The 16,608-nt window shown below is 51.7% G+C and overlaps 1 protein-coding gene across 1 annotated transcript in view; it reads right to left on the minus strand.

Annotated features, from left to right (window-relative positions):
• The window catches only part of Grik3 (glutamate ionotropic receptor kainate type subunit 3), a 224,765-nt gene extending 208,163 nt beyond the window's left edge, over positions 1–16,602 (minus strand). The window contains exon 1 of the mRNA XM_005353258.2: positions 16,400–16,602. Coding sequence (XP_005353315.1) covers positions 16,400–16,514 — 115 coding nt within the window. The 5' untranslated portion in view covers positions 16,515–16,602. The remainder of the gene's footprint in view (positions 1–16,399) is intronic.
• Between the last annotated feature and the right edge of the window lie 6 nt (positions 16,603–16,608).

The following is a 16,608-nucleotide window of genomic DNA, read 5'->3' on the forward strand; positions in this document are numbered from 1 at the left end:
TCACTCTTGGGCTTCCTTGAGGTTTTCAATACGTTTGCAATGTGAAGCTGCTGGTATTTGATTGTGCTTGCCTGCAAAGCTGATGGTCTCACACAGCCCAACTTATGCCACTGCCAGTCCCTTGGGCATCTGAACACATTCTATCTGCTAACTGGGAGCTCTTTCCTCGCTCCTCCCCTTCACACTCACCTAGCTGACCTTTCTTGCTGCTTTGAGTCTCGTGGCATTTTCTTAATCCTGAACTCTCCCCTTGGAACCTGCTTTGATATCTGCCTCTGCTGCCAGACTGTGAGCTTCCGAAGAACGAGGACTCTGCTTGCCTTGCTGACCTTGGCATCTGGCAGGAGACTGACCCACAATGAGTATGCAGTAAGCCACCTGTGGTGAGTCACCACTCCGTGAATGAAGTTCCCACTCTGAGGGTTTGCTGCCTGACCCCAGGCCTTCTGTTTCAGATGTCAGTCTCTGCTCCTGCAGAAGGAAGCTGCATACATCAGAGATGGGAACCAAGCAGGCCAGGTCTGTGTTGTGCTTGCTGAGACTTCCAGCAGGCTGCAGGAACCGGTTTCCTCATTGACCCGGGGGACATCACCACAAGATGAGCTGTGGAGGCAGTAGGGACAGAGCTCCGAGGGTTCTCGGCAAACACCACCTTGAGCTTGGCCTCCATGGGGTTTGCAGAAGCTGGAGCTGGCAGAGCCTTGGCCTTTTCAGGAACTCGGAAAACCTGGGTGTCCTCATCAGCCTTAGGCGTACAGCTGGGCAGACTGCAAATTTCCCAGGGAGAGAATCCCGGGCTGCTCTCTGACGTCAGAAGCCAAGCTGTGTGTGTCTTCATTACAGGAAGCCCACTGCCCCCATGAGACAGTTTACTAACTCCTCAAATAGCACGAGAAATAAGAAGGCTAGTACTGGCTGGCACTCACCTGTCTCAATCCTGCAGGGACCTCTCAGGCCAGGCCTGCTTCCCACTTACTATAGACCCGAGACTTTTTTTAAAATTACATATGCCATGCATATGCGGAGGTCAGAAGATGATTTGTGGGAGTCAGTTCTCTCTGGCCACCATGTGGGTCCTGGGGGGTTAAACTCAGGTAGACTTGGTGACAAAGGCCATTACTGGTTAAACCATCTCACCAGCCTGAAGCTAGAGATTTACAGACAGTCACTCTTGCCTTCATGGCTTCGAGTTCCTGTCCTTTTCATATGTGTCTCTCTCTGTGTATGTATGAGTGTGTGTTCATGGAAGTGTGCATGTGTGTGAAGCTGCACATTCACACGTGTGTGTGCAGGCGCACACGCACAGATGCATGTGTGTGGAACATCAGAGAACACAGATTTCCGGGGTCATCCTTAGGAAGATCATCGCCTGCTTGGAGACGGGTTTTCTCCAGGGTCTCTCGCTGTCCTGGAACTCCGTAAGGAAAATAGGCTGCCTGGCCAGTGCATTCAGTGACTCCCCTGGCTCCACTTTCTCAGCCCTGGGATGTTCATACTGGGTTCTGGGAATCAAGCTCAGATCCTCGTGCTTGCCAGGCAAGCATTTTATCAGCTGCTCCATCCACCTCCTCAGGTACTCAGTCTCCAAAGCTGTGTAATGGGGGCATCGTGCACTGTGCCCATTCCCCTGGGGTGGCAGAGACTGGTGAGAAGAAAGCACTACCTGTGAGCTGGAAGGCGTCTACAGGAGGCTTAGTCCTTCCTCCCAAGGCTCTCTGTCCAGTCTCAGCTGCAAAACAGCTCACAGGGAAACCTGCCCTTTGCCTGATGAGCCAGGCTGTTAGACCGCTGGCCCTCCCCAGCCCCAGGGAGATTGATGCTTGAACTGACGGATCACTCCAATGTATTAGGTAGATAAAGAAATTGATTATTTCATAAATCATTGTCTCCATGAAAAAAGGCCCAATTTTTTAAAAAAGAAAATATTATAAATCTGTCCAAAGCCCTGTGAGGGAAAGTGTGTAGTCATTTTAGTTTAATTGTCTGAGAGCTTCTTTGCTGCAGCCCCAGAAGGAGAAGCCCTGGAAACGAATGAGCCTCGAGCTAGAGGTCTCTATGCCCTAAGGAGAGGCGGAGAGGCAGGTCATGCCCCGGAACTGAGAGCTTTACTCTGAAGCAGCAGGAAGAATCTGGACTAGCTGGAAATAAAGGAGAATCACATCTCTTAGACACTCAGAAAGTGCATTCTGGGGGCTGGGGAGACAGCTCAGTGGGCAAAATGTTTGTGGCACAGTATGAAGACCCGAGTTCAGCTTCTCAGCACCTCTGTAAAACCCAGACATGGCTGCGAACATCTGTAACTCCAATGCTGGAGGGTAGAGACAAGCAAATCCCAAGGTCCTGCTGGCCAGCCAGTCTAGCCAAACTGTGCACTCCGGGTTCAGTGAGGGACCTTATGCAAAACCTAATGTGGAGGAGTAATTGAAGCTACCCAAGCACTCTTGCATGGCTCACCCATGCACGTGCCTGAGTTCTCGTTCTCTCTCTCTCTCTCTCTCTCTCTCTCTCTCTCTCTCTCTCTCTCTCTCTCTCTCCCTACCTACCTACCTACCTACCTACCTAAAAAAGTTAGAAGGAATTTCTGTCTAAAGGCAGAACCAAAATGAACCCTGGAGGGGAAGATGAAGCATGACCGTTCCTGGGAGAAAACAAACTGAAAATTTTGTCTGGTAGAGGAAAGGTACACCAGGAGGGCAGAAGAGTGGTTGGAGAAGATGGGCGTCCCTCCCATGCCTGTGGTGTTATGGGTGCAGCTCAGCTCTGAGCATCTCTGAACTCCGTTACTTCACCCCAGGATGCAGGAAAACAAGGATGCTCCAAGCACAGGGCTGGACACACCTCAGTGTGAGGGACCCTGGTGTTATCACTACCTGGATCCACAGGGAGGACCCTGAGAAGCTCCCTAGTTCAGAATGCAGCTGCACCCCGCCCCTGCGGTTCCAGGTCCTGTGTACTCTGCGGCACAGACTGGGCACTCCACTAATGTTTGCTGAATCAATGAGTCAGCCCAGAATCCACGTGAAAAAGACAGGAAATAAACACAAAATTACAAACAGCGTAAAAATAGCCACATTTCCAAAGCAGCTTTTCTCCTGCTTCTGCTTTCTTAAGGGAAGAAAAAAAAATCCCCAATCCCTTCATGCTGACATGTCTCAAACCAGGGCCTCAAAATCAGCTCTAATTAAAGCTGCCACAGCCCACTCTCCCACTGCACGTTCTAGGTCCTGCTACCTGCTGTAAGCTTCTGGGACCATCTTTCTTCTGAAGTCCAAAGAGCCCAAATGGCAATTCTTCAGTTGTTTTGACATGTGTGGTTGTCTTTGTCTCCTTGGTTTTTGATGCAAGTACTCCCAGCCAATTCTCAGTCCCCTGGTGATGGACAAAAGCTACCCCATCCTCTGACCTCTGAGATATGTGACCCTCTCTCCTGACTGGATCTTCCTGTCTCGGAGATGCCTCTGTCCCCCTCCCCCCCCATCACTAGGCTTCTCTGACACATCCAGGTGACAACGCACCTGGAGCCGGAGCCGGGGCTCTTTGAGGGAACACCACAAAGCTGTGACACATTGGTTTCCCATCACCTGAATGAATAGTAATTTTATTTATTAGCAGAAAATAAGGTTCTATTACAGGTGTACAGGGCTCCACAGCTCAGGAAACAATAACACAGAAAACACATTTAAGAAATCACATTTAGCAGGATGAAACTGCATTATGGAAGCCCACTTACCAAATGCAATGTGAAAGATGACGCCGGCAGGCCAAGCAGAGACTCGTGGTTATCAGGTGTGTTATCTGACAGGCGAATGCTCATGCATTTTGTCATCTGCTACTGCTCCCTAGCAGACAAGCCGTACACGGCACCAAAGATTTAAGAACAGTTTATGTGGAAGGGAAGAAAAGGGAGAAATTCTACCCAGAGGCTTCCCCTTCCTTAACCATGTGTTACTTGACTCAAATGAAATTCCTGGTGTTTCTTCACCAACTGTGGACTTCTTAGAGACTGCTTCCCTGTATGTGACTACCAGAGCCTTCGGGGACCTACACTGGAAGGCAGAACACCTGTTTAGTGTGACCTTAGCCACACCGGGACTAGAAAGAAGAGTCACAGAGCAAGCAAAACAGCCGGTCCTAGCCCAGAAACTGGCTGCTCTCCGTGGTGCTGAACGTGACGGCAACTCCAGGGCAACCACCCACGCCCACCCCCGCCTCTGAGCCAGCAGGGTTATTATCTGGGAGCTTTTATAAACACATACAGACCCAATCTGCATTTTCTCTCTGTGGAAAGATATTTCAGAGGCGTTTTTTTCCACACTGGACAATTCTAGTCTGTGTAGATCTCTAAAGACTGCTCGTCTAGTCAAGCAGAGCTGCTTGTGCCAGTAGCCAGAGCTACTCACATAGCTGATGCAGGGGGATCACTTGAACTCGGGAATTCAGGACCAGCCTGGGTAATAGGCTGAAATCCTGTCTCTAGTAATAAAAAAAAAACACCTATAAAGTTCAAAGTGATGTGTGTGTGTGCACACATGCGTGCACGTGTGTATGTGCACGTGCTCGTGCATGTGTTAAGAGATCAGGGCCAGAAGTCTGTGCTTTAGCTTCATTTTCCCCTATGGCTCACCAAAAAACATAGAACCGGTCATTTTTCTTGTGACCTCAGTATCCTGTAGCAAATGAGAGCGATACCCATAAGGTCCCCAACACTGGCGATGGCCACACTGGTGCCCTGGTTCGTCTATGGACTCTGATAACATCGAACACTATGACCTGGTCTCCTCCCACATGAGAAAGGATCTCCCCGATTCCGGAGAAAAACCCAGGCTCTACTTCTCTTATAATAAGTCAGGGACTCAATCTTCCTGTTAGAGGCTCCCCCAAGCCTCCCTCCCCAGGGATCAGCTGTAATTCAGTTTAACCTGAGAGTTACCCCATATTTTATTTACTGATTCGATGTTACGAGACAAGTGAAATAGACGGCTGTCGCCTCTATTAAACTGGAGTAAAAATGGCCTTGTCAGCAACAGGCTCTTGCTGCTCATGAAGTGTCACCTGATTTCCTCCAGAAGGACATGAGGAAATGGAAGTCCCTGGCTTCAGTAGGGGGCTGTCCCCCTCTGCTATGTCCCTAAGGGCATGGCGAGGGCTACTTCACGATCTCATATCACTCTCATTTATACTACAGAGGTGGACAGGCCATACAGATACTCGGGAAGTGTGAGGACCACAGTCCTCAGTTTCCCCAGGAACCCAAAGGGAAGACTGCTGTCACTCATCCGGCTTTGGACAAAGAACAGCTACCAAGCCCCAACCTGGTCATCTAGCTCGACAGAATCAATGCTCCTTGAAGCATCTCTGGCAAGTATATAGCACATGCACACGCATACGTGCACTTCGAGCACCCAGATGGGATGTACAGATCTCCATGTCACACCTCAGCTGTCATGTCAATCCACTATCTACACTGCCCAGCAGGATCCAGACAGGTGGCAAAGAAAGGAAGAAGGGGTAGCCGATCTATGACTGGAGGAGGCGCAAATGGCTCAGCCACAGCTCTTGTTAAGGACCACGTGGTACAAGTTCATATCCTTAGAGCAGTCTCCAAGAGAACATTAGAAATGCTGAGGAACAAGGGCCAAGGAGAGGGGTGAGGTCAGAAAAGCAGAAGGGTCATGGCTGCATCCTCGGCCTCTTCAGGAAGGGGACAGCTGTGTCTCTCAGGAGGAGAGCTATCAAGATATGAAGCAAGAATGGAATGCCCTCTTGGGGACTTGGAAAAGAAGGGCTCACTGCCCCCACCACTCCAGTGTAACCCAGTAGATTAGATGGGAAAGGTCTTGGCAAAGAAGAGGCCTTCTGTGTGTTGGGAGACTACCAGAGGCCTTGACTTCAGAGAAAAAAAAATGCAGGTTTAGAAAATCCTCATGGATGAGACAGAAAAGGTGCTGAAATGAATGGCAAGGCAGTTAGGTGACCTTCTGTCCATATGACCATAGTCATGGATATATTTGTTTGATTGGCAAGTGTCTACTCATTGTCGATGATGAGTCAAGCACAGACTGTACAGGACACAGAGTCCAGCAGAGGGCAAGCACAGCGAGCTCCATGCTGTCCCCGTGTTTATTGCTACGGTGACTGAGAACAATATGCTGAGCATTATACCCAGGGCAGGGAAGGGGGCTGTGAAGATGTGCAGAAGGCAGTGGAGATCAGAAATACTTCCTGGAGGAGAAGATGTGTTTGCTGAGAAGTGAGTATGAGCAGTTGTCCAGACAGAAAAGCAGGGCAGAAGTCAGGGGTGAGAGTGGAGAAGCAGAGCCTTCAGGAGGTCTTAAACATTTGGTAGAGAAGAACAGAAGATGGGAGAAGATGATGGGCTGAGCCTGAGTCCAGAGACCGTGGCCGCTGCCACGGAGAACGCAGAGGCCTAAAGATTGAGGTGACTTAGGGTGGGAGAATCCAAGGTCATGTGATGAATCTAGCAGGTACTGACGTCGGCCATGTCCTGTATCAAAACAGACATGGCTGTAAGAAAGGCCTGTCCAGCCCAGGCTCTGATGGCACAAGGCATGCTAGACAACATAACAGGCAGTCCCCAAAGCTTTGCTGCTGAACAGGGCTTCCCAGCTCCAGGCCATAGCCACTTCATCTCTACAGTCCCCAGGAAGGAAACCACAGAGGAAGGGAACGGTGACATTCATACCTACTTTCTGATATGGAACTGTGGCAACAGGCCTAGGTGGTCCACCGACCGTGAACAAGAAAAAGAAAATACTACCCAAAGATGCAATGACTGAACTCCCTGGAGATACGCGACAGGCCCTGCCTTGAGGTGTTGAAAGTCACTGTCACCAAGAGGATGAGAGAAGTTATAGGCTGGCTGGCAGTGACTCTTGTGGCAAAGACCTCAGAGACTGGGTGGTGGTGGCACATGCCTTTAATTCCAGCACTCCGGAGGCAGAGATAGCTGTATCTCTGAGTTTGTGGCCAGCCTGGGCTACATAGTAAGCTCTAGGCCAGCCAAGGATACTTGGTGAAACATTGTATCAAAAGAAACAAACAAACAAAAAAAGACTTCATATCTTAGGATACCACCAGCTTGGCACAGCTCAATAAAGAGAAATAGCTGTTTAAACGCAAAATGTAACCAGGGGTTGCCTTATTAGAGACCAAGGCTAAGATCCAGGAAGATGGGGCCTCACCAGTTTCAATAAATAAGCAGTATCAAAGAAGGCAAGGTGCTCGGGGAGCTGGGCATCTTTGGAACGAAGGATATCCTTTATATTTGTCAGGGTAGGGAAGCGGGCCCACCTGGACCAGTGTCCAGGTGATCTAATAGCAAGAGCAATGGGGAGCAGCTACACAGAGTGCTCACATAGGGAATTTTAAGTGCTTCCTATGCGTTAACTCGCCCAATCTTCACCAAACTCCAGGAGACAGATATGATCACTGCGAGTAGCATTTCGAGATAGGTAACTGCTCAAGACTGCACAAATGGGAAGTTACAAAGACAGGCTCTGAAGTTAGTGTGTTGGAATCCAGAACCTGCAAACTTATCCACAATGCTCAATTAAAAAAAAAAAAGGTTTTGTGTTTCTCACCCACCCCACCCCACCTTATGCCAAGCCTGCTGGTTCTCACAGAATCCCTTGAGGAGAAAGCTACTGGTTCCGATTCCACAGGTGAGGGAATCTACACCTGAGAAGTGATTTATCCAAATTCACATAGCCGGGAAGGAAGGGATTTTAAGCTCAGATAGCTGGATGCTAGAGTTCACATTCCCAAGACAGGAGTCCTATTGGCTTCTCAGAACTGCCAGCAGATGTATTTTTCCCTTCCAAGTTGGATATCTGCAGCCAACACTGAACTAAAGAAGGGGTGGGACCTAAAAGCTGCAAGCTCCCTAGACTGGTGCTACTTAGCTAGAGGCTGGCTACAGGGAGATAGATCCTCCACCATGTTGTAACAATGGTCTCTCAAAAGGTGGCACCCAAAGTGGATATGATAGCTCTCTATCATCCTAGCACTCCAGAGACTGACGCAAAAGGATGGCAGAGAATTTGACGTCTGCCTGGGCTGCAAAGTGAGACACTGACTCAAAGCAAGTAAGCAAGCAAACAAGCAAACAAAGGAAGTGGGGAGAGGGGAGGGGAAAAAGGAAGGAAGGAAAAGCGCAGAATCTCAGGCCAGCAGCGCTCACTTTATCAGGGAACCCTTAACAAATGCAAACCCATAAGCTTCACCCTAGATTAGCTGAGTTGCAACCCTCTGGGGCTTGGGTCCTGGCAGTAAGTGTCTGAAGGAGTTTTCCATGATTCTGAGGAACGCTAATATTGGAGAACCAGGACCCCAGCATGACTCCTGGAGTTCTCTGCAGCCTGAATTCTGTGATTCTTCACTGAAGACAGGAAGGAAGGAAGATGCTTGGAGCCCTGGGAAGTCCTTGGCTTCCCGCTCCCGCTTTTCCGCCCAATTGGGCAGCTCTTTGGAATAGCGCATTCAGTTCTGCAAAGCAGAGGCAGGGAGGCTTTGCAGAGTTCCCTGGCGTTGCCATATTTAAAGAGCTCGTTCCTGCAGCTTTTTTTCTGAAAACTCTATAAAACCCCTTCCACCAGCAGCCTGTCTGCATCGCCTCTTGAATAGCAGGAGACTTAATTGTCTCCTATGGACTGGAACCCTCTTGACAACAAACAGGAATCTTCGCTCCTTTTCTCTGTCTGCAGTCCTTCACCACCACTGAGCACAGCACCAAAGGATCTGGAGTGGAGGCTCAACACTCCCCCAGTTCCCACCCGGTTCATTATCTCCAATCCTTGCATCACCACGGGGACAGCCAGGGGCTCCCTTCCCCAACTTTTGCAGGGGCCTTCATTACCTGGCATCTCCCCCAAAGAGCCAGCAATCTCTGTCCCTCTGACCTAGCCACAGACCACCTCCCATCCCCACTGACCTGTCCAATAAACAAACATTGAACACTCTATTCAAGAAGGGTGGGCTAACCAGAATTCCCCAGACGACTTCCTCAAGAGCATCCCACTCCCACCCCCTGAGTCTTCCCAGCTCTGAACACACGCTTTTAAAAAGCATTTCAATTAAATGCTGCAAATGCAAATGCAACGCCCCGGGCTGCAGGTGTGTGATAAATAATGGTCCAGGAGTGTCCTAGGAAGGGCACCTCTCTTGCTCTTGTAATTGGCACAGCGGTTTGGACTTGCCCATTCCACATTACGGTACGCTGGCATGTGTGAAACGAGCAAACGCCACACGGAGAGCCACACGGAGCATGAACGCCAGAGTAAAACACAAAGCACGGAGCACAAGCTTCAGAGCCCCGTCTGACGGCAGAGACACAGCCTTCATCCTGGGGAACCCTTCCTTCTCCTTCTCAGTTATTAAACGTTAGGCGCCCTACAAAGAGCTTCACACACTCTATCTCCTTTAATCCACAAGGCGTCCCTGGGAAGGCAGCCCTATAAGGCTCAACCATATGAAGTGTTTGTGGGTCAAAAACAACAGACCAAGAAGCTCACTAAATGCTACTGTTTCTCTCCTGGCCAAAGAAGAGATAGAGGTTCGGAGGGGAAGTGACTCACCAGAGGTCATGAAGCAAGCACACATGAGGAGGCTCACACTGAAATGACAGTCAACCATGTCTCATCAAACCCAGTCACATCATTAGTTAGAGGTGCCAAGAAAGGAAAAAAAAATGGTAAGTAAGCACAGACACAGCACGTGATGCCCATGCTGGCGTCTATGTGAAAACATAAAGGAAAAAGCCTAGCTTAGCATCCATAAAATACATCCTTAGGAAACATCCATTTGGGTATGATTGGGAAAGATGGCTGTGGGCAACCTTGGGCAGACCCTTGTCTAAAGCAGGAGGCAGGGTCACAAGCATTAGAGAAAACCAAGATCCATCCCAAGCCTAACCACAGTCAAGGTCAACAACACCCGCAAACAAGGTGTAAAGGTCAAGAGAAGCAGACGCAGGAACTCGCACTGTAAATGAGCTCTGAGGAGAAGGAAATGCCAGCAGAAGGGGAGGCAGGTAGAGGAGAGGCAGCCCGGACTCCAGAGGCAATTCCAAAGAGAGGGACAAAGTCAGGTGGGGGAAGGGTGCAGGCACAGTAGGCTTTGAGGCCTAGCTGCTGTAAAAATGTGTTAAAAGGGGAAGAAAAACAAAAATCAAACAGCCTGTTGCCCTCACCTCCAGCTCCCTGGCCCCTCCCCCAGCCTCACCCCTCCAAGCCCCGTTGGTTAGAGCTGTGTCTCACAGTTCTGCCTCTCGAAATCCAAAAACTATAAAAACCAGAAGCTCACCCAGATGGGCAGAGCCTGGATTTAAGGAGGCACTCACCGCTGCATCATCGAGGTAAGCTCAAGGTCCTCATCTTTTGAAAGCTTCCTTAAATCCTGACACCCTGGGAGTTTCAACCCCAGCCCAGTCTCTGGAAGGTCTCTGACTACCAGAATAACAGCAAAGAACTAATGTTGGTCTTTGGAGCCACTTAAGCTTTTTTTGGAAAGACATCACAACTATCTGACTCTGGGAGACCTGCATTTTATATCTCCCCGCTTTGCAGACAGGGAAACTGGGCAATATACGACATGCCGACCCCTCCGTCCAAGCCAGTCCTAAATGTGTCCCTGCTGCAGTGAGCAAGGGAGACAGCTCCATTTACTAGCGGAGTGGCAGCTGCTGACAGCAACCGCCATGCCCTGTACGCTGCCCACCAGTCTCGCTTCCAACCCAGATAGACTCCATTTAGAAGATAGGCATGTGACTCTTGCTTAAAAATAGAGCGACATAAAAACTATCGGTAGCCTGCAGAGGATGATGGGGAGCAGAGGGAACGAGACCAGGGTAGGAAGAGGGCGGCGAGACAGGGCAGAAAGAACAAAGAGAAGCCCACCCACCACATAGCTTCTTTTGCCAGCTCAAGGGTGATGGAGAAGGGAGGAGAGATACACACAGGGCCCTTGCGGCTCAAAGCTTTGACAGTATCTTTGAGGATATCCTGCGAAACTCCAAGCCCTGGGGTTTCTGTGGGTAGACTGGCCTCTCCCATGGAAGAATCCAGCCTTTCTCTGTGGCTTGAACTAAAGCCCTGGACCATCAAGAAGCCAAGGCTAGGTGGGGTACAGAAAAAAAAAAAAAACATAGTAGTGTGTGTCTTCCTGGATATCCACCCCTTTCCACAGAAGGAAGCAATCTACCCTACGGCTAATCAGCAAGGCCAGCCTGACGCTACACATGAGCCCTGACGGGACTAAACCGTGGTGCAGAAACTATCCTGGACCAGGGAGAGCCCTAGAACCACCCTGCAAGGCCTTCCTTGCTCAGCTTCCAGAACCATGGGCGTGAAACCTACATTTCGCCCCTTTATAGATTGCTGTGATCTTCAAACTACATAGCCAGCTCTAAGCACCAGATCTGGAAGCAGACTGCAGTCCAAATCCTGGGTCTACCAAACACTAGCATGGGCTCCTGGGGAAGTGAGTTCCCCTTGCTTAGTTCCTTTGTCTGCAAAAAAATAAATAAATAAATAAAACAGGGGGTGGCACCAGCAACACAGTAGATGCTCAATCAGATATGGAGAAAATGCGGCAGCTACATTTATTGAACACTTACTATCTCTCTGCTACTTGTCATTGTTTGGAAAGTGTTCCAAACAGCCTGGCAGCTATTAAGTGCCCAATAAACTATGGCCATGGTATTGCTGGTGTTTTATTATTTTGATTATGCTCCAGACTCAGTAGGGGCCCCAGGCAGGAGACTCGGGTGGCCGTCTGAGCACAGACACACTGCCCTCTGGTGCTGCTGCCGAGGAATCAGCACAGGGAAGAAAAGCGCTCCAGGAAGCAAGGCCAAGGTGCCAGCTCTTGTCTGACCTTCTGGGGGACTCTACCTACTCGGAGCTCCTACCCCACCACTTTAGCCTGTGGAGGATATGCCGGGGGGGGGGGGGCTGCTGGCTGCAGGCTCTAGAGGAGCGCCTTATTCTTGGACGTCAGGCCTCTCTGTTGCCAGACAGGGCCTGGAGACCTCTATCCCCTACCCACTTGCCTCTAGAAGGTCCTGAGGGAGGATGACAGGGCTCAGGCTGCAGCTGCAGGAGCGGGAGGAGGAGGCCGACTGTGCGAGGATCCTCAGTGCATTAGAGACAGACCTAGCTAAGAAGCATGAATCTCGCCTTCCAAGACTACCAGAAGCCTGCAGCCTTCCTTCCCTAGGCCTTGCCTGCTGAGCGAGGAAGGGTAGCTCTAACACCTATAGGCTCACCTGGGCCTTCTGTCTCTGCAGGGTACTCTACTTCCCAGTGCTAGAACAAGGTGCCTGTGTGGACATGGGGGCTCCCAGGGAGGGAGTCATGGAGGATGCTGAAGGGAGCCAAGCACTCCTGCATTTCTGTAGGGGTTCAGAACAGAGATCAACCTCTTTAAAACAGCACTATTGGGCAAGACTTCTAAACTCAACCCATCAGGCGCAGCCACAGGGGGATGCCCATGACCTCGGAAAAGCTTAAACAGGCCTGGCCACCCCACCCCACATCCTAAAAGCCCCAGGTCATCTGGCCGGCCTTCAAAAGACAGCTCAGCGCAGTGGGAGCATCGAGGAGAAATTAAACTCCAGCTGGAGAAAGGAGGAAGCCGGAGCTGACAGGAGCAGCTGGGCTGAAAAGTGAGCAGGAATTCCTCAAGTTAATGCTTTCTAAGGCCCCTCGGGCCACTCCCAGGTTTTGTCTGAAGCTATTTACTTCTGGGGGGAAAACCCTATTGATCTTCATTCAGCGGCTGTCTGCTCCTACAAGGCGCAATGTCTCCGCACGTCGCCAGTCAAGAGAATCCCTCATTGTTTTACATGCGGTGACTCTTAAACTCAAGGGGCGAGAGTTCAGGACAATTTGGACGATCTGATCAGAGGAGTGGCACGTGGGAGAGGGGTTTTATTCCCCTGAGAAGGGTGGATGGATCCCTGTACATTCAGAAACGGCTTAGCGCTGCCCTGTCTGCGGATGCTCCAAGAACGCAGAGCTAGGTGTGCCCTTCCCTCCCATCCCGCCCCCCCCCCACTTACTCCTGCTTTATGTCACTGCAGTCATTTGGCTTTGAACTTCCCCAGTGGCTGGCCAGAGTTCACTACCAGCCACCAGGCTCCTCGTCACAAGGAAGACTTGCCAGGTTTCCCCAGGTGCTGCCACCACTGCCGGGTTCCTTTTTCAAATTCCAAGCAGCCCTGGATCCTATAGTATATCTGTAGTCCTAGGGAAGATATAACCAGGAACCCTACAAGGACGATAACCGTTTCCTGCTGGCCTGTTCTAAAGGGAACTTGACACCACCATTTATGTCCATCACATGTGTCCATCTGGGGAAACTGAGCAGCCGAGTCGGAAGAATAGGATTGTATCAAAGTGATCCAGTTCACAAGGAGCAAAAAGAACAGAAAATCCAAGTCTCTAGCTTCTAGGTCTGTCACCTTCCTCTTCAACTTCTAGGTTATGAACCTGTAAATCCAAGTCCCCACAGAAGGTCACTAAAGCTCACTGGGCTGAGAAGACCCTGCATTTAATTGCCTATCCTAAGTTAAGACCAGGATCCATTCAAACAACAATAACGGTGACAACAACAATAATAAAACGCAGACCAATCTGCCTCACAAGCCTTCAATGGCAGCCCTTGATAATCACATACAGAATACATCTTCCACATATTCATATAAAATAATCAATGATCATTCCCCCCCCCCCGCAGACTACAATCCAATTACTCTCTCTCCCTCACTCTCTCTCCCTCACTCTCCTTTGTTACTCGCAAACCATCCAAGCAATCAATGCCTTGACCTCTTCCTCTGATAGACACAATTACAAAAAGACAGAGCAATGCAATTCATCTATTCAAGACGGATTGTTTGAACACTCAGTCACACTGCTGAGCTATCCATCTCCTTGTCTAAGAAGGGAATTTCAGCCCCCAAAAGAGGCACAAAGAGAAGGGGCGGGTACCATACTCCCCAGGCCAGAGAGCCCATCTTGCACCTGCAGGTAAACTGCTCAGCGACGCCTGGCTGCTGGAGAAGGGATTCGGGCTCCAAGCTCCAGTAGTTCTGGCAGAAGCACCCAGCATGCTTCAGAGGAGGCCAATTTCCAGGGCCTCAATCCCTGCAACCCCAGCCAAGAGGCCTCAGATCCCAGAGATGGGAAATGAGAGATGGCATCCAGTCTAGCCAAGGCAGGATCTTTGGGTTGCAGTATGCTTCCCCCACCCCACAGTCTCCCGTGCCCTGACTCCAGCTGGGGTTCAACCTCAAGCTCCGGAAGGACAGAAGCTCAGTTCCCAGGGTAGCTCCAAAGAATCCCCGCAAGCCTCAGAGCCTTCCCATCCTCCACCCAAAGCTGGCCCTGCTCCAGCAGTCACGTTTGGCATCAGTACAGCACCCCAGTCCTCGGGCTTGGAATCAAATAGGGAAGGGTTCTTGGATATAAATGGCCTGGGCCGACACGCTAATTAATCCTGGGGCTTAATATGAAGAAGATTAGAAGGGGGGAGGCTCTGCCGTCCTTAATTGCGCTATTACACTGTGGCCCAAGAAAGGGCCACAGGTTTGGAACGTGTTTCCCTTCAGGGCAATGAGGAGACCCCTGTACAGCTCTATGTACTGTCACAGCGACAAGGGCAGGTGAGAACCACGTACCCTGCCCATTTGTAGACCATACCTCTGAGGCTCTGTTCACCTGCACCTGTCTTCCTAGGCCTTCCATTCCTGACAGTGGACTGGGCACACACCCATCCCACTCTGTAGAGGGAAGACCAAGAAAGGCTGAACCTGTGACGCATATAAGAGGTGCACAGCACCCTTTGAGATTCCCTTTCTATCGCAAGGACACTCTACCATGAAGGTCCCCTAAAAATCACAAGAAATGAGAGCAGAAATAAAGAAAGCAGTGACCCACTACTAAGGGACTAGTTGGAATGGTGTCCAAGCCAGCACTGGGACAGGAACAGAGATAGAGAACATTTTTGGCTAGTCTGGAGAAACCTAGGCTTCAAAGGGTTAAGCTTGACTGGGAGGACTGTCCCCAGGGTCCCCTCAGGTGCCTGGCCTTCTCTGATTCCTGGTCCTGAGTCCTGGGCAGGCACTGGAAGACCTCAACGACTGCAGAGCTGACTGTTTTCCGTCCCCTTTCAGAAGCTGAGTTCGAGAGGACAGGGCTCTAGGGAGAGTAAGCGGGAGGGCTGCATCCTAGGAAAAACCTCAAGTGCAGATAACCAAGCCTGGCCCGAGTTTCCTGCATTTTCATCAAACCACTGGTCACCCCAAAGTCCGCTCTTGTAGGAGCAAAGTCGGCTCCCGGTGGAGAGCCCCGGAGGAGGAGGAACTGGCCCTGGCTGGGTAGAACTGCACACCAGATGTTGGTGCCTCGCGAACCCGGGCTGGCAAGGTCTCCGGCCCGACGCAGGCGCTGGGCCCGCGGTAACCGAGGCTCCTGGGTAGCCCATCCCGGCCCAGCCCCGCGGGTCAGCTGGCCAGGGACACACACCTGCTCCCACCCAGCCCCGAGAACTGCCGCGCAGGGTGCCTCAGGCGGTCACAACAAAGTTAAAGCCCAGAGTAAGAAATCTGTGGAGGTGAGAGAAGCGGAGAAGCCAGAGCCCCAGAAAGCCGCGCGCAGATCGCCAGCCGCCGCCAGCTGCGGAGGGATTTCGGCTAACTTTAAAGCCGCTCACATCTCTCGGCTGCCGTCTCCGGCAGCATTGGGCGGCCTCCTGCACTTCCATTCCTTAGCCTCGGTTACCCCTGGTCGAAAGAGGCCTGGGCCTGGGGGAGGGGGCGTTGGAGCGACGTGCAGGGGGCTTCCCCTCTTCTGCTCCGCTCCTTGGTCAGCCAGGAGCAAGGAGATCAGCTGCCCCCGTTCGGCGAATCCATCCCCTGCACTCCCTGCCCTCGTCCGTCCCCGAGCTTCGGAGAAGAGCCCATGGGGGGGGGGGGGCGCGACAAGGGGAGAGAAGTTGTCGCCTTCCCCAGGGCTCCCACTCTGCACGGAAACCCGTCCCAGAACTCGGTCTGCGGCCATCCATGCTGACAGTCGCGACGAAATTCCCCCGAGGCACGGGGTTGGGACTGGAACCTTTGCCACACTCCACCGCGTCGCCTTCCCCGGAGCGTGCCTAGGGCCCCTTGCCCACAGCGGCCCGGTTGCCTCCTCCCCGTAAGTAAGGCCCGCGACCCGGGCTTTGGAACTTTGTCCTCTCCACCAAGAGCTCCCAGCAGACATCCGAGCCCTGCAGCCTAGAGGGAGGTTGGGACAATCTCTCGGATCACGTTCAGAGCACCCCCACTCCAATTCCCGTCCCCACCCGAGCGCGCAGAGACCCCCGGCTCCAGGGGAGCCCTTACCGATCCGGATGACGTGGGGCATCCCGCGCGAGTCTGGGATCCAGAAGGCGCACACGAGGAGCCCGGCCCAGTATTCCCAAACCAGACTCCGGAGGCGCCGCCAGGGAGCGGTCATCGTTGGGCGCCACCGAGCGTGCCCGGGGCGCGGCCGTGGCGGGCTCCCTGGGGCGGCAGCTCTAGGCGCGGGCGAGCAGCAGCCCCCGAGGCGC

Source organism: Microtus ochrogaster, chromosome 10 (genome assembly GCF_000317375.1).
Source record: "Microtus ochrogaster isolate Prairie Vole_2 chromosome 10, MicOch1.0, whole genome shotgun sequence".
NCBI lineage: Eukaryota > Metazoa > Chordata > Mammalia > Rodentia > Cricetidae > Microtus > Microtus ochrogaster.